Raw genomic sequence first — 27,037 nt, 5'->3', positions numbered from 1 at the left:
ATGTTTCCACAACTATATGATTTTAGGATTGTACTTTGATAACTTTTTTTATTCTGAATTGGTTTTTGAATGATTGGAAAAAAGGATAATTGGAGTTTCTGGTTGAATTAAAATGAAAATTTTACCTTATAGTTTTTGGTCCTTACATCTTATTTTATTAGTTTCACATGAAGAACCTAGATACGATCTTAAAACATATAAAATACATATATAGGATTACCACATTTAGAAACCAAAATGACGTACGACCGACCATCTAACATTTGTTTCCATCAAACACAACATGCATGCATGCTGTCATATATATCATGTCACGCCTGAAGAATGACACCCAAAGAGTCTACGGAACTGCCACACTTTCCATAGAATCCCGAAAACTTACCGCGTGTGACCCCAAACGAGAAATCAGTCCCGGGGTTTGTGCCGTATTCCCCATAAGTTCTGATGTTGGTCCGGAAAGTCACTGACGTAATCACGGTGTGGTCACCAAATGATCCGACACGCCCACTAATCCCGATGAGATACTCATTGTCATCGAAGATGATCTGAAACCCAAATATAAATATCATGACTGCTATATTGTAAAAAAATAAGAACCTAACTTCGATACGTGTATACATGACAGATGAATTAGAAGCTTACCATATGAGGTGAGCCACCATCACCACCGAATTTTTCAGAAGAATGGGTATGGCCATACCCATCCTTGTAAGTGAAGCTGATGAAATCTAAAGCGTCTCCACTTCTTAAAGCTATCTTGGAAAGTGTTGAACCATCAGGTATTATGAATTCCCAGGTACGGGATCCACCCTTTCCTCCCCAAGTTGTACCCCATACGCATTCTGCATTGGCTGCCTGCATATGAATCCAGAATAAAATATATTACTAAAAGAGATGAAAGAACTTTAGCAATGAAGAAACGATGTAAACCTCACATTCCCTATTCAAATATGGATAACAAACTCTCAGAATATGGTGAAAGTATGTACCATTTTGGTCTGTGTGGAACTGAAGTTGTTTGTACGTCTAGTCCGTTAAGTGCTTGACTATATATAGACACCAGCTTAGGGTTGTATAATTGAATGGAGGAGTTAGAACGACGTGAGGTGGCATGTCTAAAACATTTCACGAGATCCACGTTTTCCAATTCCTAAAAGCTAGAGATGGTTGTTGGAAAAATAAAATTAAATCCGATTGATACAAAATATATTCAAAATAAAGCATTTGATTGAAAACTCACATGATGCATGTGTAAGGAGTCTAGGTGTGATCGTCTTATATTTCCTCGTGCAGTAATTACAAGCACTCAAGCAGACATAAAACAATAATTAGTACCTAACACATTGATATTTGATAAACAAGAGTCAAAAGTTTTGTATCTTTGCTTCCTGTTTCCATGTCTTGTTAGTCGTTTTTGGTATATTTCTAGCATAGCAGGATGACTTTTTATAAAACTTTTGCTGTTTCAGAAAAAGAAAAAGGTACTCCTATATGCACCTTTTCAGAAAAAGAAAAAGTTTCAACTTCAGATCTTGGCTCAAACACAAAAGCCTTTCCTAAAACCCACCCAAAAAGATATTAAATATGAGATGAGCCAAAGAGAAAGCTTAATACCTTCCAATGAATGTCAACTGATGTATATCCTTGTTTCCCACGAGTTCCTAGCTTTGATTTACTTTTTTCCCCAAGTGTTCCTCACCAAGATCTCTCTTTAAATCTCTATCACACCAAAGAAATACACACACACGATTAGGGTTTTAGGATGCCAAGAAGCTATAAAGGGAGGTTAGGGAAGGACAATGATCCTTTAAATAGGGTGCAAAACCCCAAGATTTAGGGTTTCATCTGCCAGCTCCTACTCGTCGAGTCTGTTCTTGGACTCGACGAGTAAATCACTAAAACACACGGACTAATCCGCTGCTACTCGGTGAGTAGGGCAGCCAACTCGTCAAGTAGACCTTGAAATCAAGAAAATTCTCACATAAACAGTACCTGAAATTTAGGGCGTTACAACTTGATTATTTGTATGGGCATTAGTTATGTTATATATCAACATATTATGTGGGTTGGGTTGAGGTTATACTACTTCGTGTGGTAGCCAAAAAACCCTAGAGTATTCCAGATATGAGCTAAGGGTCGAACGGGGCATGCCAGACTCACACTGAGGACTCAAGAGTATTCCAGATCTGAGCTGAGGGCCGAGCGGGGCATGCTAGACTTATATTGAGGACTCGGGAGCATTCCAGATACAAGATGAGGGCCGGGTAGGACATGCTAGACTCATATTGTGGGCTCAGGAGCATTCCAGATACGAGTTGAGGGCCAGGTAGGGCATACCAGAATCGTACTATGGGCTCGGTGGCAATCCAGATGTGAGCTGTGGGCCCGGAAGGCAATCCAGACTCACACTGTGGGCCCAGGGGTAATCCAGTTTGTAAAGTTGTGAACCCATTACATGCTGTTAATTGTATATGTGTTAGTTGCAGTGTATCAGTATTTTGATGGAACCCACTAAGCTTTGGGCTTACAGTTTCAGTTTTTGTTTCATGTACATCAGATGATCGCGGGAAGTCAAATGCGTGATCATACAACTCCTCATGTTTATGACTTTGTTTCTGGGATACGCTGATATTATACTATTCTTAAAACTGGTTTTTTAATGATTAATGGTTTTGATACATTTTTAAAAGTTTAAAATTCGCATGATTTGTATGGGTGTTACAACTAGGCCCAAGGGTATGTAGGGTATGTGGTATTTTGGGGAACCCACTAAGCTTTGTGTTTATGATTTTTATGGTTATGATTTCAGGTACTTCTGATTTGAAAAGGAAGGGTTTGGCTTGATCGCAGCGCATCCACCCATGTTTCCACAACTATAGGATTTTGGGATTGTACTCTGATAACTTTTTTTATTCTGAATTGGTTTTTAAATGATTGGAAAAAATGATAATTGGTGTTTCTAGTTGAATTAAAATGAAAATTTTACCTTATACTTTTTGGGTCGTTACATCTTTACTGTTTTTCCTTACCTTCTAGCCTCATGATTAACATATACAACAATACTATGATAGGTTTTGGAGTTTAGTTTTTGGTAGCGGGGGATGTGACAGTTTCTATTGGTTACCTTCCTAGTAAAACTTTGTTATATTATTTAGGTCACATAGTGGGTGGTAATATGTATTGGATTGCTTCATAGGACGATATGATCCTGAAATTTACTTATAAACTTTCGAATTGGAGGGATAAAACTCTTTCGGTAGGGGAAACTGATGTTACATAAGTTAGTTTTGGGTGCTACCCTAACGTACTTTATGTCTATTTTTTGAGCTTTGGAATTTGTTGTCAACCGTTTAGAAACTTTTCATAATGTTCTTTCTTGGGGATTGGGAAGAACGTGAAATGAATTGGGTTAAATGGAAGAAGGTATTGGCTCAAAAAACAATATGGTGGTCTCAGGGTTAATAGTCTTTTTTTCTCTAACCTATGCTATTCTTTTTAAATGGATTTGGCGGTTACTTTCATTTCCCATTGTTCTTTGGATTAAAGTGATTAAATCCATTCATGGAGGACATGGTTACTTGGTCATTATTCACTGAGGAGTGTTGGTAACTCCATTTGGGTATCAATTGTTGATTCTTTATGTTCTAAAGGTATAGATCTTATGTCTTTTTGCAAAATGGTGATTGGAGATGGCAAGCTTACTTCTTTTTGGTAGGATCACGGGATTGGTAATGACCCTTTAAAAAATTCATTCCACATATTATATGCCCTCGCGTTGGATAACCAAATCTATGTTGCTTTGAATATGCATCAACCGGGTTAGGTTACTTCTTTTAGAAGGCTTCCCGTGTAACATCCCGGAATATCAAGAGTAGAGTTGAAGGGCTAAAAGAGTAAATTGGGAAATAGCGACTCGGCGAGTCCATGTGTGGACTCGGCGAGTAGAGTCGCGACTTGGTCGCGTGTTAAGTGGCCGACTCGGCGAGTCAGTGTATTGGACTCGGCGAGTAGGCGCTGAGTGGAGAAAACCCAAATTCTCGGGGTTGAGCCTTATATAATGATCATTATGTCTTCCTCCCAGCCTCTTTATCACCCCCTTAAGCCCCAGAAAACCCTAAATCGCAGAGAAGCACCATTTTTGAGTGGATTGGAGCTTGGAGAAGTAATGGTTGGAGGAATTTTGGGAAGATTGAAGGCTTGGAGCAAGGGGCTTTGCTTGGATTTGAATTGCATTGCAGTTGGGGCATCACTTAGAGGTAGTATCTCGTTTTTGACCTGTTGATTATGTTGTTTCTTCATTTTGGGGTTTGTGAGAAATTGTCTATGGATGAAATGGGAAGTCTAGAGGTTAGATCTGAGGTTGCTACCTCAGATCTGGAAGGGAGAAGAATCAGAGAGCATGAAAGTCCCTGTGTTGGAGTGTTTAGTGAAGCTTACATGTCCCAAACCCTAGCCCCAATGTGCAAACGGCTTAGATCTCTTTGGATTCACGTAAAGTTTGCCACTTTACGTGATGGATGAGTGGTAGGAGACTAGATCTATGTTTTGGATCAATTGCATGGCCTGAGACGCTTCTGTATGGATTCAGACCGGTGGTACTCGATGAGTCACATGGGGCGACTCGACGAGTTGCTTGAAGATGGCCTGGAACTCGATGAGTTGGAAGAACAACTCGGCGAGTAGCTTGAAGATAGCCTTGGACTCGACGAGTCCATTTGGACTCGGCGAGTCTTGTCGAAGAGTCCCAAATATTTCCTGGTTGAGTCGAGAATCGGTGAGTCAAGGGATGACTCGGTGAGTTGGGTGTGAGTGGACTCAGAGTTGTGGGACTCGGCGAGTCTCGTGGTGACTCGACGAGTTGAGTCGCGATATGGGGAAGTTCTGATTATGGGAACTCGACGAGTCACAGGGTTGACTCGGCGAGTAGAGTCAGTCAAGGGTTGACTTAGACTGAGGACTTTGATTTCGACCAAGGGTTGGCCGTTGACTTTTAGGGTTTGGACAGCGATGTGGCCTTTGGGCCAAGAGAGAGGTAGAATAGTCTTTTACCCATAAGAGGGTGTTATGAGAGGATTTATTCTAGCCTCGAGAGTTATATTCATGAGAGTATTTGCCTTACGTGTTAGGCGGTGGCGAGTTCGAGATTCAAGTGTGGGGATATCTGCTTTCTGCTTGCCAGGTGAGTCTTCTCACTATACTTTACCTTGAGTAGGTAACCAGAGTTATGTGATTAGAGTATTTGTATGCTATATGTACGTGATGTGTTGTACTGCATTATTTCTATGTGATTTATGTTGTGCATGTTTATAGAGTTGGAACCGGAAGGTTCCCAGAGTTAGAACCTGAGGGTTCACAGAGTTTGGGTGCACGGACCCATAGAGTTATAGCCTCGAGTGGCTAATATGTGTTATGTGTGGTATTTTGGGGAACTCACTAAGCTTCGTGCTTACAGTGTTTTGTTTGATGTTTTTCAGGTTTCTTTCAGTATTACGGGACGGCACCGGCTTGATTGTACACACCAGAGAAAGAGTCATATTTTGGAGGATCCTGGTTTTCTATGCAAGTGAAAATGGAGTTATGTTTTGTAAATCGACTATGAATAAGATTTTAAACAAGTGTTTCTAAGAGTAAAATGATTATTTTAAATGAAAAATTTGTCTTGAAATTTACGGTGTTACAAGTTGGTATCAGAGCCTTGGTTTGAGGGATTCGGATGCGCCTTCGGGTAAATCTGGACTCAAACTGAGGAAGTACGAAAAGTTTTTAAAGAAATAATTTTCTAAAAGTGAATAAGAGTTCAAAGAGAAAGCAAGAAGGAGCAGTGTGTACAATCAGCCAGAGCCCGAACGGTGATTTCCCAAAATACCCTTATTTTTGTGTTATGAGATATGTATGATGCACTTTATGAGATGTTATTGCATGCTAGAGACAGGCTAGGTATTTCATATGTTAGGACTAGAGTGGCCTGATTTATGATGCCTTAGCCTAGGACTCATTGTTATATGTGTTATGTTTTAAGTATGTGATGAGTGAGAGTATCCAGTTAGAACCCATGAGGGGTAGAGTTACAGAGTTCGGTGGTACTTTCGAGGATGAGCTGAGAAGGTGGAGTTATCACAGAGAGGGGGTCCTATGTATCCTTCGATGCTCGAATGCTGCTTGCTTTGTGCTTTGTGGAACTCTCGATGATGGGAGTCAACTACCAAGTGAATATGACGATATTCAGGAGGTAGATGGCTGGCATCATTAGGAGCTCTTCAGCAGCTGATAGCAAAGAAGTGGGAGGACGATGGAAGAGCCTAGGGAATAACCCTATCCAGATGAGTGCGCTTGTAGAATAGAGAATTTCGCTGGGGAGCGAGCACACGCGATGGGATTGGTGAAAGAGCAGGTCGAGCAGCTATTTAGAAGCTCTGGGATGGTCCGTGTGGAAAGTATGGGTAGATGTGGCAGGTAGTATGGGCCCGTACTACTGAAAGCAGAGGACCCATACTTGATACAGGGAGTATTCTGAAGGTTCTAAAGAGCAGATCGAGGAGTGATGTTATGGTTCGGGTACCATACACCAGGGCAGGTTGAGGAGTGATGTTATGGTTCGGGAACCATACATCAGAGCAGATTGAGGAGCGATGTTATGGTTTGCATACCATACATCGGAGCGGATCAAGGAGTGATGTTATGGTTCGGGTACCATACATCAGGGCAGATTGAGGAGTGATGTTATGGTTCGGGTACCATACATCAGAGCAGATTGAGGAGCGATGTCATGGTTTGCATACCATACATCAGAGCGGATCGAGGAGTGATGTTATGGTTTGAGTACCATACATCGGAGCGGATCGAGGAGTTATGTTATGGTTCGGGTACCATACATCAGGGCAGGTTGAGGAGTGATGTTATGGTTCGGGTACCATACATCAGAGCAGATTGAGGAGCGATGTTATGGTTTGCGTACCATACATCGGAGCGGATCAAGGAGTGATGTTATGGTTCGGGTACCATACATCAGGGCAGATTGAGGAGTGATGTTATGGTTCGGGTACCATACATCAGAGCAGATTGAGGAGCGATGTCATGGTTTGCATACCATACATCAGAGCGGATCGAGGAGTGATGTTATGGTTCGGGTACCATACATCAGGGCGGATCGAGGAGTGATGTTATGGTTCGGGTACCATACATCAGGGCAGATTGAGGAGTGATGTTATGGTTCGGGTACCATACATCAGAGCAGATTGAGGAGTGATGTTATGGTCCGGGTACCATACATCGGAGCGAATTGGGGAGTAATGTCATGGTTAGGGTACCATACATCGGGACATATTGAGAAGAGATGTCGTGGAAGGAGTACCATGGTTCGTAGTGAATGATGTTTGTGGTTCTCCGGTTATTCGGTCACGAGTAAGTTCGAAGAGGCGTCCCTTGAGAGGGAGATCGAGAGTCCCTCAGAGTATTCTAGTAAGGAGTCAGTGGAAGGGAGAATTTCGATCTGAGTTGAGTGATCAGTCGATAAAGGAGATGTCACCTCTTATGATCGGGGAGGTACTAATTATGTAAGTGTGAGAATATGAGAAGCATGATGTTTTGGTTTTGGGTTTAGGGGTAAACCCTGCAGGTCGTCATTGATGATGATTTCCCCCCAGAGTATCAGGTAACATGTGTGCCGCGAGGCAGTGATCTATCATGAGCAGATAGTCAGTTAGGACTAAGATAGTCGAGGGCCACACTATACCTAATTGAGTTTAGTCGGGTGTACGGTGGTGGTATCAGCGGGGAGTTCAGTCGAGTTCAGCGGTGCCGAGAGTTTGCTACCCATGGGGTGTTGAATTTGGGAGTGGGTTCCTGTTCTTGGGATGATCCCGGTGTTGGAGCGTTGGTTAATGAGTTGAGGTGAGGGGTACGATGATTTTATGGTTCAGTCTATGAGCCAGGGATGTTATCGAGCAGTTGAGTTGTTTGGTATTAAATTAGTACGAGATTTGGAACGACTAGAGGCAGACGTGACGAGAAGTTCTTGAGGAGTTCATCAGAGGTTCAGAGTATATGAGGTCGATTCATTTCCTTAATGGGGGATTATCGGGCATTGTGTGGCACCTTCCAGGTGCAGGTGCGATTTTGCTGGAGAATATAGTTACGGGTTAGTTGCATGCTATTTGGTGATGGTTCGATCCCTAAGTGGGGGAGAACCGGGTGCAGTATGTAAGAAAGCAGAGATTTTTCAAAGAGCAGTTATAAGTGGAGTATAGAGATATGAGGTAAGAAATCATGAGACCAGAGATGTCGGTGATCGAGGAAAGGGGTCAGAGTGAGTTAATACGGGAAGTACTTGTTTGAGAGGGATGAATGTCTCCACGACAGGTGTTTATTAGTCAGGAATTTGGTATTGGTCAGTGTTGGGGCAAGTAGATAAAGAATGATTGGGCAGCCAACTCCCGGGTCGGTATGCATATCCTTGTTTGGATTTTGAGCGGCGGGAAAAAGGGTTTCGGAGAATTATCAGCGTATGTCGTAGCGTTAGCGTTTCTTCGTATTGCAATTGAGAAATTGAATACACCGAAGTTGCAACTTGGAAAAAAATGAAGATCTAGTTATGGGGTTCAGAGGGAATGTATTATTGCATCTATATGGTGCTTGGAGCAGGAGATCTGTGGTTGTGGCAGGATCTTGTGATGGTCGGTGGGGTATTCCGAGGTATCCGAGTATTGATATATTTATTTCAAAGTTATTCGTGAATCTTGAGTTGAGACGACTTGTGGTATATCAGATATCTAGGAATCTAGTGAGAGCCTTCGAGTATGGGCATCCAGGGAGATTACTTGGGAGAGTGGATCTTCGCAAGGGTGGGCATCTGTTATGACGATTGCCTCCAGAGTCTGTGATGAATATTCGAAACGAGTATGGGTAGCCGCCTATGATAGTCTGTGGAGCACGAACTAGTGGAGTCAGAGGGTGTTGTGATACTGCGGGGAGCCGTAGTACTCACTAGTCAGAGGGTGTTGTGATACTGCGGGGAGCCGTAGTACTCACTAGTCAGAGGGTGTTGTGATACTGCGGAGAGCCGTAGTACTCACTAGTCAGAGGGTGTTGTGATACTGCGGGGAGCCGTAGTACTCACTAGTCAGAGGGTGCTGTGATACCGCGCGGAGCCGTAGTGCTCACTAGATGGCAAGAGAGTGTGATGATGGAATGTTCTCCGATCAGTGTATGATGTGGAAGAGTTTTGGGCTTGAGTAGCCCTAGTATTGAGTTTTTGGAGCCTGGATGTTGGACTGGGGGCGAGACTGGGGTCCCCGTCTCTGTCGGGGAATGTGGTGAGATGCGCAAGGGATATGCGCAGCAGAAACCAGAGACCAGAGTGAAGACGATCCTCGGTTGGATTGTACTTTCTTGCATAAGGAAAAGAGAATTTCATGACTTGCGTGTCACGGGGCTGGGATAGTGGTCACGGGGAGGAAGTTAGTGGGATATTTGGATCATGATTTGGGCGACCTTTGGAGGCTCAGCTGTGGAGTCAAAAGCTGACCTGGTGACCAGTCTCGAAGAGGGATATGAGATGAGCTAGAGCCTATCATGATGATGTATGAGGACACCTCGGAGGGAGTGAATGATTCAGACGCTCAAAGACATGCTTCGGGCATGTGTATTAGATTTCGTAGGGTGTTGCGGCACGTATTTATCCTTGGTTGAGTTATCCTATTTCAACAGCCATCATTAGTGCATTGGTATGCCACCCTTTGTGCTGTTGTATGGGAGGAAGTGTCGGACCCTCATTTGCTGAGGAAAGTGTCGGTTCGCGGAAGTGGAAGTTGTAGTGAGAATGGATGATTTGGAGTATGATGGTCGAACACTGTGTCTGTGACAGTGGTATGGAATGACATCATGATGGGATGTCTGCTGAGGATGCGGAAGGGATTCCACGGGTGTAGAGCCAAGAGTATCAGGAGGGATGTAGGGATGGAGTCTGGGACTCCCAGCTTGATTCTAATCAAGGGCCGTGTGCGTAGTGGTGGTGTCTCCTGGGAATGTTAGAGATGTCATCAGTGCGACGGGTTCTCCTAACCCGAGAGTGCGAAGGTTGGTGCGGCTTGGGTGCTTGATTGCAAGAAGAGGACTCATGAGAGTTGCTCTGGGATTGAAGAGTGGGCCTTTCTGTCGTCACAGATTGGATAGAATGGGATTCGGATCGGGGACCCGATGGTTCATGGCTTCTAACTCTTATGGGTCGAGTGATTGTTGAGATTTGGGTCAGTGATGTTTCATGGGTAATTCTCGGATCGTTGAGTGTGGTTATCAGAGGGTACATCCGGTGCCCGGTTCGAGACAGTGGTCAGGACACCGTAAGGAAAGGAAAAGTGTGTTCGAGTTTCGATGGGTATGCCTTGTGAGATCTGGTCCGATTAAGGCCAGGTGGCACGTTGTGGGAGTATTTCTGGAGTTGAGGTTTTGTAGGCTTCGAGGGCGAAGCCTTATTTAAGTGGGGGAGAATTGTAACATCCCGGAATATCAAGAGTAGAGTTGAAGGGCTAAAAGAGTAAATTGGGAAAGAGCGACTCGGCGAGTCCATGTGTGGACTCGGCGAGTAGAGTCGCGACTTGGTCGCGTGTTAAGTGGCCGACTCGGCGAGTCAGTGTATTGGACTCGGCGAGTAGGCGCTGAGTGGAGAAAACCCTAATTCTCGGGGTTGAGCCTTATATAATGATCATTATGTCTTCCTCCCAGCCTCTTTATCACCCCCTTGAGCCCCAGAAAACCCTAAATCGCAGAGAAGCACCATTTTTGAGTGGATTGGAGCTTGGAGAAGTAATGGTTGGAGGAATTTTGGGAAGATTGAAGGCTTGGAGCAAGGGGCTTTGCTTGGATTCGAATTGCATTGCAGTTGGGGCATCACTTAGAGGTAGTATCTCGTTTTTGACCTGTTGATTATGTTGTTTCTTCATTTTGGGGTTTGTGAGAAATTGTCTATGGATGAAATGGGAAGTCTAGAGGTTAGATCTGAGGTTGCTACCTCAGATCTGGAAGGGAGAAGAATCAGAGAGCATGAAAGTCCCTGTGTTGGAGTGTTTAGTGAAGCTTACATGTCCCAAACCCTAGCCCCAATGTGCAAACGGCTTAGATCTCTTTGGATTCACGTAAAGTTTGCCACTTTACGTGATGGATGAGTGGTAGGAGACTAGATCTATGTTTTGGATTAATTGCATGGCCTGAGACGCTTCTGTATGGATTCAGACCGGTGGTACTCGACGAGTCACATGGGGCGACTCGACGAGTTGCTTGAAGATGGCCTGGAACTCGACGAGTTGGAAGAACAACTTGGCGAGTAGGTTGAAGATAGCCTTGGACTCGACGAGTCCATTTGGACTCGGCGAGTCTTGTCGAAGAGTCCCAAATATTTCCTGGTTGAGTCGAGAATCGGTGAGTCAAGGGATGACTCGGTGAGTTGGGTGTGAGTGGACTCAGAGTTGTGGGACTCGGCGAGTCTCGTGGTGACTCGACGAGTTGAGTCGCGATATGGGGAAGTTCTGATTATGGGAACTCGACGAGTCACAGGGTTGACTCGGCGAGTAGAGTCAGTCAAGGGTTGACTTAGACTGAGGACTTTGATTTCGACCAAGGGTTGGCCGTTGACTTTTAGGGTTTGGACAGCGATGTGGCCTTTGGGCCAAGAGAGAGGTAGAATAGTCTTTTACCCATAAGAGGGTGTTATGAGAGGATTTATTCTAGCCTCGAGAGTTATATTCATGAGAGTATTTGCCTTACGTGTTAGGCGGTGGCGAGTTCGAGATTCAAGTGTGGGGATATCTGCTTTCTGCTTGCCAGGTGAGTCTTCTCACTATACTTTACCTTGAGTAGGTAACCAGAGTTATGTGATTAGAGTATTTGTATGCTATATGTACGTGATGTGTTGTACTGCATTATTTCTATGTGATTTATGTTGTGCATGTTTATAGAGTTGGAACCGGAAGGTTCCCAGAGTTAGAACCTGAGGGTTCACAGAGTTTGGGTGCACGGACCCATAGAGTTATAGCCTCAAGTGGCTAATATGTGTTATGTGTGGTATTTTGGGGAACTCACTAAGCTTCGTGCTTACAGTGTTTTGTTTGATGTTTTTCAGGTTTCTTTCAGTATTACGGGACGGCACCGGCTTGATTGTACACACCAGAGAAAGAGTCATATTTTGGAGGATCCTGGTTTTCTATGCAAGTGAAAATGGAGTTATGTTTTGTAAATCGACTATGAATAAGATTTTAAACAAGTGTTTCTAAGAGTAAAATGATTATTTTAAATGAAAATTTTGTCTTGAAATTTACGGTGTTACATCCCGACAGGGGAATATGTGATCTCCCTGTCAAAATTCAAATCCACAGTCTTTCCCTTGTGTGCGCTTATCCACTTTCCTAGCTCTATATTCTTTGACAAGCCCCTTCTTTTCTTTGGAAACTCGACTGAAATAATACAATTAAGAATATTAGTCACGATAACTTATAATAAATTAATTAAAATAGCTAATAAATATATCATAATAAAACGTATCATCTTGTTCATCTTGCCCGTGACCAAAGCCTCCTGGAGATGGTGGATACCTAGCTCCATCACCTCCATGACCAAGGCCCATAATATCGGCCATCATAACAAAGAATATCGTCCACGTAAACCTCATTTTTAGCCTGTAAAATTAAAAGATGTACAATATAGAAATACAATATGAATAAAAGTTAGTTACAAAACAATTTATGATTATGAATAACTATATTTCTTATAACTATATTTAATATCTAAATTAATAATAGAAAATTTAATTTAATAGTTTTACAAAAAAAAAAATTATGATTATGAATAATTTTAAAATTAAAATACCACATAAATATTAAATTTGATTTGAAAATTACTCTTTGTAATATACACGCTTTGTTTTTCACACATTACATACATAAATACACACACTATACATACAAATACATATAAACATTTTCCTACACATTTTCATTATAGCATCATACTTATTTTTTTTGTTATAGCAACCTAATTCCAAATAATAATCATATAAATAACACACAAAAACATACAAATAACACACAAACACAATTCTGGCGACAATTCATTCCAAATTCCAAATAATAACCATACAAAAACATACAAATCAAATATATAATTTCAAAAGTCAAGAAAATGAACCTGTGCTAGTGCAATTTACCGATTTTCCGATAAGAAATCCAGTTTTCCGGCAACAGATTCGGAAGAAGTAGATTTTCCGACAAGGGTTCAAAAAACATTAAATTAAACACTTAAAATCAGTAAACAAAACTCCAGAACAGAAGTTGAATAGAAAATAGGGAAGAAATCGGACCTTAAATAGAACTTTTGTCGTCGGAAATGAGTGTGGTCACCGGTAATAATGGAGCTCCACTGGTGGCCGACGGTAATGGCTGTCGGAGACGAGTCTTGTGGTGCAAACGAGGTCGTCGTCGGAAGTGCAGTCGCCGATAATCGTTGGAGGAGTGAAAGGAAGCAGAACAAACAGGAAAGTGACGCAGTGGGGGGGTTTTCTGCGACGAGTATTAGCGGCAACGCGTATTAGCGGCGACGCTAGGGTTTTAGTGGCGATAATAGGTTATTAGTGGCGACACCCTTGGAGGGAAAACACAGTGCCCTTTTTCCTCATTTCCCACCGTTAGATGAAAAGCAGATCGAACGGGCATGGTTGATTTGACGCGGATCGACGATGTAGCATCATTAGCGGTGACACCAACTATTAGCGGCGACATGTAACGCATCAATTACATGTCGCCGCTAATAGCTGGTGTCGACACTAAAGGTGTCGCCAATAATATCGATATTTCTTGTAGTGGCGCTTGTTTTCTCCCTTTACGTCTTTGTGGGGTGGTGTGGGTTGAGTTTCGGGAACCATCTCTTATTCTTCCGAGTAATCCAACTCGTCGACAAGTTGTGTTGATGGTGGGATTGGGTTTGAGTTTGAAAACATTTGCAGCGAAACATTTGAAACTTGCATCGGGTAATATTGTTCAACATTTTGGTATTGGAATTGTAGTGGGGATTGAATGGGAGCATCGAGTTGGGGGCGATAAACTCCTTGTGGTGATGAATCGATAGCAAAAATGTTTCGAGAAGCGATGTTTATATTCGAACCATGGTTTTTTTTCCTTCGATCGGAAAGTAAGGATTGATTTTCGGGATTCATTTTTTTTTTTTTTTGAGAAGAAAGTGAAGAGAGAGTAGAAGATTGTGTGAATTTTGTTTGATGGTTAATAGTTGTGTATTTATAGATGTGTAAAAAGGTTAAAAATAAAATAAAATAAAAAATAGATTTAAATCCGTTATGTTGCAGCCCCTAAAAAATATATAATTTTTTTTACCGTTGAATAACGGTTGAATTTCAAAATAAAAAATAAAAAATAAAAAATAACACCCAATCACAGCAGGAGAGAGAACGCGGGAGAAGTTTCCCTCACCCATTCCCGCACCACTCTTCTCCGCGCCGACGGTGCGATGTTCCGCCGGGCGGGAACCCCCCCCCCCCCCCCCCGACCCTTCCCCGCTCCTACTCCGTCTGGCCTAATGCATAAAAGTTACTCATCAACGTCAATCCACCATTATTTAAGATCCTCCAACAAAAATCATGGTATATATTACACCTCCAACTTTTCAATCTTTTTTTTACTGTGGAATCTTATCATACGATTTGTTTATCTTTAGACAAAATGAAAAAATAATATTTTTGGTTTGCATTTTTTTTAGAGATTTGACACTTTAAATTTCAAATTGAGAAACATAGCCTTTTCCAACAAATTTTGTTGTTGATTTGGTTTCACGTAAAATTGAAATGATTATCTTATCATTATTATATTTATTTTCTAATTTTCTTTCTTTTCTAAGAATTTTGTTATTATTAAATCAAAAGTTACATGATCATTATGTATGAGAGAGAGAAAGAGAGAGACGTTAACTCCCCATATCTCTATAAGAAACATTTATGAAAAAGAAATATTTTAAAAAGTCTATTTTATTTTGCATTGATTATCGTAAATAAAATAAAAAAGTCAATAAACTAAAACATATAAAATGTAGTATTTATATTAAATGTGCAGGTTTTAAACAAATGAAAGACGGTTCGAGTTAATTTTTAAAATTAGAGACCGAACATGTCTTTTGTCACTTACTCGAGGAACGATTCGTGTAATTACCTTAAACTAAAACATATAAAATGTAGTATTTATATAAATAAAAATAGAACAACTTTAATCATCATGGAGATACATTTTATTTAATATATGCTATCTAAACTTTATCTAAAATAGTTAAACTAAAATACATACTTCAATATTTTTATTTTATATTTTCTTTGCCTAAATTATAGAAACATGATTTTTTTATTTTTAATTTTTACCTGATAGAATTTGAGAGATCTATTTTAAGTAGGGCTCTAAACGAACTGAACATTCGGCGAATCGTTCGTGAACTGTTCGGCGGGAAGTTCGTTTATGTTCGTTTATTTAATAAATGACGAACATGAACAAAAATTATCGTTCGTTTAGTTAAACAAACGAACATGAACAATGGTCTCGTTCGTCCATTTATGTTCGTGAATGTTCGTTTATGATGTTTGTTTGCGTTCATTTATGTTCGTTCGTTTAAGTTTATTTATATTCATCTATATTCAATTAATTTTTATTATATTGCTATATTATATGTTCGTTTATGTTCATAGATGTTCAATTGTGTTTTTTTTATCTTTGTTCGTTTATGTTTGTTCGTTTATGTTCGTTTAGCATGTTCACGAACATAAATGAACGAACACGAATAAAGTAATTTGTTAAACGAACGAACATGAACAAGAAAATCTTGTTCGTTTATCCGTTCGTGTTCGTTTGTTGTTCGGCTATCTTAATGAACGAACATGAACAAGACCTTGTTCGTGTTCGTTTGGTTTATTTACAGCTCTAATTTTAAGATCTTATTATGGTTAGTTATGTTAGGATGTTGTAAGTGAAAAAAGAGGCTAAAGTGATTATAAATAAGCATTTAAGTATTTTATTATTAGCTAACAAAAGTTTTTTATTTTGCATTGAAAAATTTATGTCCTTTATATAAAGATTATGTTCAAAATTTGATACAACTAAATAATTTTATTAAAAAAAAATTGACATAATAAAAAACTTATCGTATTTTATACATATTTAACTTTTAACCATACCAATTAAACGAATTAGTTGAATTTTATTTTGTTGTATTTCAGTTAATATTTTTAAAATCAGTAGTTTGCATCGATGTTTTTTAGTTGAAGAAAAAAATTTATTTGTATTTTGAAATCAAAATAGAAATATACTTTTAACTTTTACTCAAACTACATACTTATATTTTTAAAACAAAATAACAAAATAGTAGTATTTTTATACTAATATTTTTTTATAATAGTTGATCATATATTTATAAAAATAAATATATTTAAATAAGAAAAAAATAAGGATAAATCTCTCAAATTATCTATAACGTCCTAAAAATACCGAGTAAAAATTTCATTTTAAAATAAGTCCAAATCATTCGTTTTTTTTTCAAAAACAAACAGAGTAAAAGTATTCTAAAAAAATCAGAATAAAATCATAAACAGTTAATGCAGAATAAATCTTCAGGGGATGCAGTGCAATCAAGCCGAACCCTTTCTTTTGAAACCAAAAGTACCTGAAAGCATTTGAAATATAAACCGTAAGTACATGGCTTACTGAGTTCTCCCAAAATACTATATATCAAATAACAATGGGCCCAGCCAAACATACATGCGACGGCCCAACCCATATCATTCGGTAGCAACCCATATCATCCTGTCCTAGCCCATATTATTCTGGCCTAACCCATATAATCGGGTGTAACCCATATAAAACATACATAATTGGGCCCAACCCATATAAAACATACCTAATCGATCCTAACCCATGTAAAACATACACAATCGGACCCAATGTAACATCCCAAAAATCAAGCATCAAATTTTCATTTTTATTATAATCAAAACATAGTTATGACTTGACCCAAACATTTAAAAACATTTCTAAGTAACACAATTATCATAGTTGATTCTCGAAATCACGTATAGCGGAAAACATAGGTGTATACGCTGCGATCGCCCCGAGCACTTTCATTTGAAAACTGGAGTACCTGAAACATAAACTGAAAACTGTAAGCCCAAAGCTAAGTGAGTTCCACAAACACCGTATATAATGCAAACATATTGCCAGGCATATGTCGTAGCATAAGCATATACACATAACAATTGTCAAAATATATCAGAGTATAATGCAAACATATTGTCAAGAATATGTGGTAACCTTTTTTATACTCTGATGCAGTGGGCAAGGCCCAGTATGTGCTTATATGCTTATGCTACCACATACCATACAATAACATATAAGCACATACTGGGCATTACCCACTGCATCGGACTGAAGTCCGAAAACTGCATCAGACCGAAGTTCAGAACTACTAGGGCCTTGCTCTCTGCATCGGACTGAAGTCTGGAATCTACATCGGACTGAAGTCCAGAACTACCCAGGGACTTGCCCTCTGCACCAGACTAAAGTCCGGAAACTGAATCGGACCGAAGTCCAGAACTGACTAAACATGGCATAGCATAAGCATAACATAGAACATAAACACATATACTGGATACTGCATCGAACTCTAGTCCGAAACACATAACACATAATCCTGCCTGAGTCACGAAGACATCAAACATACTACTACTGCATCGGACCGAAGTCCAAAACTAACTCAACATGGCATAGCATAATCATAACATAAAACATAAACACATATACTGCATACTGCATACCTTCCAGAGAATGTCAATTGATGTATATTAAAGATGAGATGAGCCAAAAAGACATCTTAATACCTTCCAGAGAATGTTAATTGATGTATATCCTTGCTTCCCGCGAGTTCCTAGCTTTGATTTACTTGTTTCCCTAAGTGTTCCTCACCAAGATCTCTCTTCAAATCTCTATCACACCAAAGAAACACACATACACACACAATTAGGGTTTAAGGGTGCCAAGAAGCTGTAAAGGGAGGCTGGGGAAGGCCAATGATTCTTTAAGTAGGGTGCGAAACCTCGAGATTTAGGGTTTCATCTGTCAGCTCCAACTCGTCGAGTCCGTTCTTGGACTCGGCGTGTAGATCACTAAAACACGCGGGGCATGCCAGACTCACACTGAGAATTCAAGAGTATTCCAGATATGAGCTGAGGGTCGAGCGGGGCATGCCAGACTCATACTGAGGACTTGGAAGCATTCCAGATACAAGTTGAGGGTCGGGTAGGGAATGCCTGACTCGTACTGTGGGCTCGGGAGCATTCCAGATACGAGCTGAGGGTCGGGTAGGGCATACCAAACTCGTACTATGGGCTCAGTGGTAATCCAGATGTGAGCTATGGGCTCGGAAGGCAATCCAGACTCACACTGTGGGCCTAGGGGTAATCAACTTTGTAATACTGTGAACCCAGTACATGTTGTTATTTGTATATGTGTTAGTTGCAGTGTATCAGTATTTTAGGGGAACTCATTAAGCTTTGGGCTTACAGTTTCAGTTTTTGTTTCATGTACATCAGATGATCGCGGATAGTCAAAGGCGTGATCGTACAGCTCCTCATGTTTATAACTTTTTTTTTCTGGGATACTTTTATATTATACTATTTTGAAAACAAGTTTTGTAATGATTAATAGTTTTGATACATTTTTAAAAGTGTAAATTTGGCATGATTTTTATTTGTGTTACAGCTAGTCCAAGGGTATGTATGGTATGTGGTATTTTGGGGAACCCACTAAACTTTGTGTTTATGATATTATGGTTATTATTTCAGGTACTTCCGGTTTCAAAAGGAAGGGTTCGGCTTGATCGTAGTGCATCCACCCATGTTTCCACAACTATATGATTTTAGGATTGTACTTTGATAACTTTTTTTATTCTGAATTGGTTTTTGAATGATTGGAAAAAAGGATAATTGGAGTTTCTGGTTGAATTAAAATGAAAATTTTACCTTATAGTTTTTGGTCCTTACATCTTATTTTATTAGTTTCACATGAAGAACCTAGATACGATCTTAAAACATATAAAATACATATATAGGATTACCACATTTAGAAACCAAAATGACGTACGACCGACCATCTAACATTTGTTTCCATCAAACACAACATGCATGCATGCTGTCATATATATCATGTCACGCCTGAAGAATGACACCCAAAGAGTCTACGGAACTGCCACACTTTCCATAGAATCCCGAAAACTTACCGCGTGTGACCCCAAACGAGAAATCAGTCCCGGGGTTTGTGCCGTATTCCCCATAAGTTCTGATGTTGGTCCGGAAAGTCACTGACGTAATCACGGTGTGGTCACCAAATGATCCGACACGCCCACTAATCCCGATGAGATACTCATTGTCATCGAAGATGATCTGAAACCCAAATATAAATATCATGACTGCTATATTGTAAAAAAATAAGAACCTAACTTCGATACGTGTATACATGACAGATGAATTAGAAGCTTACCATATGAGGTGAGCCACCATCACCACCGAATTTTTCAGAAGAATGGGTATGGCCATACCCATCCTTGTAAGTGAAGCTGATGAAATCTAAAGCGTCTCCACTTCTTAAAGCTATCTTGGAAAGTGTTGAACCATCAGGTATTATGAATTCCCAGGTACGGGATCCACCCTTTCCTCCCCAAGTTGTACCCCATACGCATTCTGCATTGGCTGCCTGCATATGAATCCAGAATAAAATATATTACTAAAAGAGATGAAAGAACTTTAGCAATGAAGAAACGATGTAAACCTCACATTCCCTATTCAAATATGGATAACAAACTCTCAGAATATGGTGAAAGTATGTACCATTTTGGTCTGTGTGGAACTGAAGTTGTTTGTACGTCTAGTCCGTTAAGTGCTTGACTATATATAGACACCAGCTTAGGGTTGTATAATTGAATGGAGGAGTTAGAACGACGTGAGGTGGCATGTCTAAAACATTTCACGAGATCCACGTTTTCCAATTCCTAAAAGCTAGAGATGGTTGTTGGAAAAATAAAATTAAATCCGATTGATACAAAATATATTCAAAATAAAGCATTTGATTGAAAACTCACATGATGCATGTGTAAGGAGTCTAGGTGTGATCGTCTTATATTTCCTCGTGCAGTAATTACAAGCACTCAAGCAGACATAAAACAATAATTAGTACCTAACACATTGATATTTGATAAACAAGAGTCAAAAGTTTTGTATCTTTGCTTCCTGTTTCCATGTCTTGTTAGTCGTTTTTGGTATATTTCTAGCATAGCAGGATGACTTTTTATAAAACTTTTGCTGTTTCAGAAAAAGAAAAAGGTACTCCTATATGCACCTTTTCAGAAAAAGAAAAAGTTTCAACTTCAGATCTTGGCTCAAACACAAAAGCCTTTCCTAAAACCCACCCAAAAAGATATTAAATATGAGATGAGCCAAAGAGAAAGCTTAATACCTTCCAATGAATGTCAACTGATGTATATCCTTGTTTCCCACGAGTTCCTAGCTTTGATTTACTTTTTTCCCCAAGTGTTCCTCACCAAGATCTCTCTTTAAATCTCTATCACACCAAAGAAATACACACACACGATTAGGGTTTTAGGATGCCAAGAAGCTATAAAGGGAGGTTAGGGAAGGACAATGATCCTTTAAATAGGGTGCAAAACCCCAAGATTTAGGGTTTCATCTGCCAGCTCCTACTCGTCGAGTCTGTTCTTGGACTCGACGAGTAAATCACTAAAACACACGGACTAATCCGCTGCTACTCGGTGAGTAGGGCAGCCAACTCGTCAAGTAGACCTTGAAATCAAGAAAATTCTCACATAAACAGTACCTGAAATTTAGGGCGTTACAACTTGATTATTTGTATGGGCATTAGTTATGTTATATATCAACATATTATGTGGGTTGGGTTGAGGTTATACTACTTCGTGTGGTAGCCAAAAAACCCTAGAGTATTCCAGATATGAGCTAAGGGTCGAACGGGGCATGCCAGACTCACACTGAGGACTCAAGAGTATTCCAGATCTGAGCTGAGGGCCGAGCGGGGCATGCTAGACTTATATTGAGGACTCGGGAGCATTCCAGATACAAGATGAGGGCCGGGTAGGACATGCTAGACTCATATTGTGGGCTCAGGAGCATTCCAGATACGAGTTGAGGGCCAGGTAGGGCATACCAGAATCGTACTATGGGCTCGGTGGCAATCCAGATGTGAGCTGTGGGCCCGGAAGGCAATCCAGACTCACACTGTGGGCCCAGGGGTAATCCAGTTTGTAAAGTTGTGAACCCATTACATGCTGTTAATTGTATATGTGTTAGTTGCAGTGTATCAGTATTTTGATGGAACCCACTAAGCTTTGGGCTTACAGTTTCAGTTTTTGTTTCATGTACATCAGATGATCGCGGGAAGTCAAATGCGTGATCATACAACTCCTCATGTTTATGACTTTGTTTCTGGGATACGCTGATATTATACTATTCTTAAAACTGGTTTTTTAATGATTAATGGTTTTGATACATTTTTAAAAGTTTAAAATTCGCATGATTTGTATGGGTGTTACAACTAGGCCCAAGGGTATGTAGGGTATGTGGTATTTTGGGGAACCCACTAAGCTTTGTGTTTATGATTTTTATGGTTATGATTTCAGGTACTTCTGATTTGAAAAGGAAGGGTTTGGCTTGATCGCAGCGCATCCACCCATGTTTCCACAACTATAGGATTTTGGGATTGTACTCTGATAACTTTTTTTATTCTGAATTGGTTTTTAAATGATTGGAAAAAATGATAATTGGTGTTTCTAGTTGAATTAAAATGAAAATTTTACCTTATACTTTTTGGGTCGTTACATCTTTACTGTTTTTCCTTACCTTCTAGCCTCATGATTAACATATACAACAATACTATGATAGGTTTTGGAGTTTAGTTTTTGGTAGCGGGGGATGTGACAGTTTCTATTGGTTACCTTCCTAGTAAAACTTTGTTATATTATTTAGGTCACATAGTGGGTGGTAATATGTATTGGATTGCTTCATAGGACGATATGATCCTGAAATTTACTTATAAACTTTCGAATTGGAGGGATAAAACTCTTTCGGTAGGGGAAACTGATGTTACATAAGTTAGTTTTGGGTGCTACCCTAACGTACTTTATGTCTATTTTTTGAGCTTTGGAATTTGTTGTCAACCGTTTAGAAACTTTTCATAATGTTCTTTCTTGGGGATTGGGAAGAACGTGAAATGAATTGGGTTAAATGGAAGAAGGTATTGGCTCAAAAAACAATATGGTGGTCTCAGGGTTAATAGTCTTTTTTTCTCTAACCTATGCTATTCTTTTTAAATGGATTTGGCGGTTACTTTCATTTCCCATTGTTCTTTGGATTAAAGTGATTAAATCCATTCATGGAGGACATGGTTACTTGGTCATTATTCACTGAGGAGTGTTGGTAACTCCATTTGGGTATCAATTGTTGATTCTTTATGTTCTAAAGGTATAGATCTTATGTCTTTTTGCAAAATGGTGATTGGAGATGGCAAGCTTACTTCTTTTTGGTAGGATCACGGGATTGGTAATGACCCTTTAAAAAATTCATTCCACATATTATATGCCCTCGCGTTGGATAACCAAATCTATGTTGCTTTGAATATGCATCAACCGGGTTAGGTTACTTCTTTTAGAAGAAAACTAGACCGAGTTTAAAGAAAGAGCAATGGTTTGATTCTTAGATTTCATATCCTTGGTTATCCTCTTCATCTTCAGATAGGTGAAATTGGTCCCTTGATGGTGTCGGTTATTTTTTTCTGTCTTCTGTGAGATCAAATATTGATAAGCATTTTCTTACTGGGTACAAGTATTAGATGGTGTCGTGTCACTCCAATAAAAGTTAATGTTTTTGTCCTATTTGCAAGTAGGAAGTCGAGATTGTCACTCTTTATTCTTTGAATGTAAATTAGCTATCAACTTATTAAAACTTTTATACAGATGGTGGAATATTCATATGTCTTCTTTGTTTTCAGTGAAAGACTTGATTAACTGGGTTGGCTTGTTCTGTTTGTCTTCTCATTGTCAGGAGTTTCTGGAGGCTGTTTTTTACACTCTCTGGTGGTCGATTTGGAGTTGTAGAAATTCTATTCTTTTTTGTAAAATTAAGTCTAAAAAATGTTTGTTGTTGGATAAGGTGGTTTCTGAAAGTGTCTTTTGGGCTAATAGTAGGTATTATAAAACCAATGTCAATTGTGTTGCCTGATTGGAGGTCCAAATTTTGTTTACTGCTTCCATGTCATTGTTTCTTTTGTCTAGATTTTTGCTAGCTTTCAATTATATATTTGTCGTTCTAAAAAAAATGTTTGTCTATCCCAGGTCTAACTAGACTCTGAACCGAAGAAACTACACGTCTGAATATATTTGCTAAATTTTTTGCAATTATTCTAAATTCTCATCAATGAGAGTACTCTAAAATTAGTCACACGTAGTAGATTACTATCTTTGTAGATAAGAGCAATGAAATATTGATTATATCTATTCAAGCTCAAAAGTGACTTTTTAAACTCATTAATGGTTTCAACAAAGAATATCCTAATAACTTCTAGAAAAAAGAAAACTCATCTAGTGCAAAATATATGTACCTTCGCAATCTCACATTATATAGTTTCTTAATTTCAAAAACACAAATCACAACATCCATAAACTAACCTCCATATGAGATAATATTTTAAGCAAATTAGTAGCTTAGATAGGATGTTAGTTCACCGTTTTGAAAGAAAATAAAAATACTAAAAGTCACAATTCACCTATTCTGAATGGGAAGTCGAAACCTCATTCATCGGAATGCTATGAATGGTCAACCTACGACTTTTATTAATCAACATATTCTCAGGTTTATATTACAATTTAATTACATATAAAATTTGTTGATTTAGCCTAAAATAGAATGATCATATTAGCTCAACGTTAAACAATTCAACTTGCAAAGTCTGATTCAACAATGATTTGCAAAGATCAAAACTTATGGATTTGAAGGTTTATGTATACGAAAAATTAGTATATAGGCAAGGAAGAAGATGATTGTTCTTTGTGTTCTTATTGTCATCGTGTTTTTGGTATTCTTAATTGGTAAATGTTAATGAATACAGAGGGATAGATGAAAACACCAAAATACTCTCATGTGGATAGCATATAAAGGGTCTTAATTGTTTTCCCTTTAAGGCGGTTAAATTTAGGTGCCGACAGGACAGCCAAAAAACAAATGAATAATCAATAGTGTAACAAATGAATCATAAATAATCAATAGTGTAACAAATGAATCATATGGACTAAAAGATTTTATTTTCAACAACTGTAATTACTTTTAATATAATTTAAGGGAAGTAAAGTTTAATATTTATTTTATTTTCCGCTCCTATATCTCATTCCATCCCCAAGTTCATATTCCAGATATTTGATAGCAACGGATTTGGCTGTCGAAAATTCGTAATAGGTCAATTTTGTAGTGACTTAATTAAACCCATAGATTCCATTGAGCGACACAGCTCACTTGTATGTTGACTTTTCCTTATATGGTTACATGTATGAAAGGATAAATTGGAGTCCTCATCAAATACTCCAAAAGAAAAGGATCTGTCTCTAAGAAAAAATTATTGTGTGAACAAAAAAAAAAAAAAGAAAAAAAAAAAAGAAATCAACCCTAGCTACAAACTAAAACCAAACAAATTTATGGTGGAAGTATTAGCAAAGAAGAAAGCAAGAAAAATCCATTTAGAAGCTAAAAGCTTAACGGGGGTACATGAGAAACGTAAATGCACATGCACATGCTTATTGAACTTGACTTGGTATGCTACCTTATTTTACTAGTTTCACATCTGAAGAAACTAGATACGATCTTAAAACATATAAAATACATATATATAGGATTACCACATTTAGAAACCAAAATGACGTACGACCGACCATCTAACATTTGTTTCCATCAAACACAACATGCATGCATGCATGATGTCATATATCATGTCAAGCCTGAAGAATGACACCCAAAGAGTCTACGGAACTGCCACACTTTCCATAGAATCCCGAAAACTTACCGCGTGTGACCCCAAACGAGAAATCAGTCCCGGGGTTTGTGCCGTATTCCCCATAAGTTCTGATGTTGGTCCGGAAAGTCACTGACGTAATCACGGTGTTGTCACCAAATGATCCGACACGCCCACTAATCCCGATGAGATACTCATTGTCATCGAAGATGATCTGAAACCCAAATATAAATATCATGACTGCTATATTGTAAAAAAATCAGAACCTAACTTCGATACGTGTATACATGACAGATGAATTAGAAGCTTACCATATGAGGTGAGCCACCATCACCACCGAATTTTTCAGAAGTATGGGTGCGGCCATACCCATCCTTGTAAGTGAAGCGGATGAAATCTAAAGCGTCTCCACTGCTTAAAGCTATCTTGGTAAGTGTTGAACCATCAGGTATTATGAATTCCCAGGTACGGGATCCACCCTTTCCTCCCCACGTTGTACTCCATACGCATTCTGCATTGGCTGCCTGCATGTGGATCCAGAATAAAATATTACTAAAAGAGATAGAAAGAATTTTAGCAATGAAGAAACCATGTAAACCTGGCATTCCCTATTCAAATATAGATAACAAACTCTCAGAATATGGTGAAAGTATGTACCATTTTGGTTAGTGTGGAAGTGAAGTTGTTTGTACGTTTAGTCCGTTAAGTGTTTGGCTATATATATAGACACCAGCTTGGGGTTGTATAATTGAATATTGGAGGAGTTAGAACGAGGTGAGGTGGCATGTCTAAAACATTTCACGAGATCCACGTTTTCCAATTCCTAAAAGCTAGAGATGGTTGTTGGAAAAAAAAAAAAAATTTAATCCGATTGATACAAAATATTTTCAAAATAAAGCATTTGATTGAAAACTCACATGATGCATGTGTAAGGAGTCTAGGTGTGATCGTCTTGTATTTCCTCGTGCAGTAATTACAAGCACTCAAGCAGACATAAAACAATAATTAGTACCTAACACATTGATATTTGATAAACAAGTGTCAAAACTTTTGTATCTTTGCTTCTGTTTCCATGTCTTGTTAGGCGTTTGGGAGACTTTTCATTATACTTTTGCTGTTAAAAAAAAGGTACTCCTATGCACGATTAATTTGTCTCTCCGCTCGCTTCTTTTTCCTTGTTTCTTCTTTTTATATGTCGAACGTCAAACGTTCAGAAAAATTAAGATTATATTGATCAAGCGACGATGTTATTTTCCGTATTTTGTCAATATCTCTGCTGAAATCAGATGCACCCGAAGAAGTCATTTTTCCCTTTCTCTCCGCCTTTTTCTAGCTCCTCTCGAAACCGTTCTAAAATGTGAAACCAAAAATGTTCTCCCGGTTGTGTGTTTCCTTGAATCGAATCTTCAGAAATGCCAACCCAAGCTTTGACCAAAACTAGCTCTTCGTGTGGTAGTCATGCAGTCGGCTTTTGTCTTCCCGGTTGTGCGACACCATCGCGCGCACTACAAGAAATACGGGTATTAGCGACGACAGCCGTCGCCACAAAAGAGTAGGTTTGTCGCCGCTAAAAGTATTAGCAGTGACACGTCACCGCAAATACATCGCCGCTAATGTTTTGTCGCTAATGTCCTTCTTGTCGACGCTAATACTTACCTGTCGCTGCTAAAAACCCGTTGCTGCTAATATTTACCCTAAAACCCCTCGCTGCTAACACTTATATGTCGCTGCTAAAAGCGTCGCTGCAAAAGACCCTTTTCATTTTTTTTGTTACAATTTTATGGAATATAAATCTACAATTTAATATAATCAGTTATATTTAACTCATACACAACCAAAAACAATATAATAATTATAAAATATTAGTCCACAATCAAAAATATTATTTTATTAATTAAAGTATTCTTCTAAACAAACATTTCATAAAATTC

At 39.1% G+C, this 27,037-nt stretch overlaps 1 protein-coding gene across 1 annotated transcript; it reads right to left on the bottom strand.

Annotated features, from left to right (window-relative positions):
* Positions 1 to 24,620: 24,620 nt before the first annotated feature.
* Positions 24,621 to 25,782, bottom strand: LOC145006221 (protein GOS9-like). The gene is made up of 3 exons (XM_078965311.1): positions 25,764 to 25,782; positions 25,418 to 25,630; positions 24,621 to 25,320 (listed from the first exon to the last, which is right to left on the bottom strand). Exons 1-3 carry the CDS (start codon positions 25,764 to 25,766, stop codon positions 25,087 to 25,089), a joined length of 450 nt encoding a protein of 149 aa, XP_078821437.1. The 5' UTR covers positions 25,767 to 25,782; the 3' UTR covers positions 24,621 to 25,086.
* Positions 25,783 to 27,037: the final 1,255 nt, after the last annotated feature.

Source organism: Lactuca saligna, chromosome 7 (genome assembly GCF_052625555.1).
Source record: "Lactuca saligna cultivar CGN05327 chromosome 7, ASM5262555v1, whole genome shotgun sequence".
NCBI lineage: Eukaryota > Viridiplantae > Streptophyta > Magnoliopsida > Asterales > Asteraceae > Lactuca > Lactuca saligna.
The sequence above is the reverse complement of the archived record's forward strand: the minus strand, read 5'-3'. Positions and strand labels throughout refer to the sequence as shown.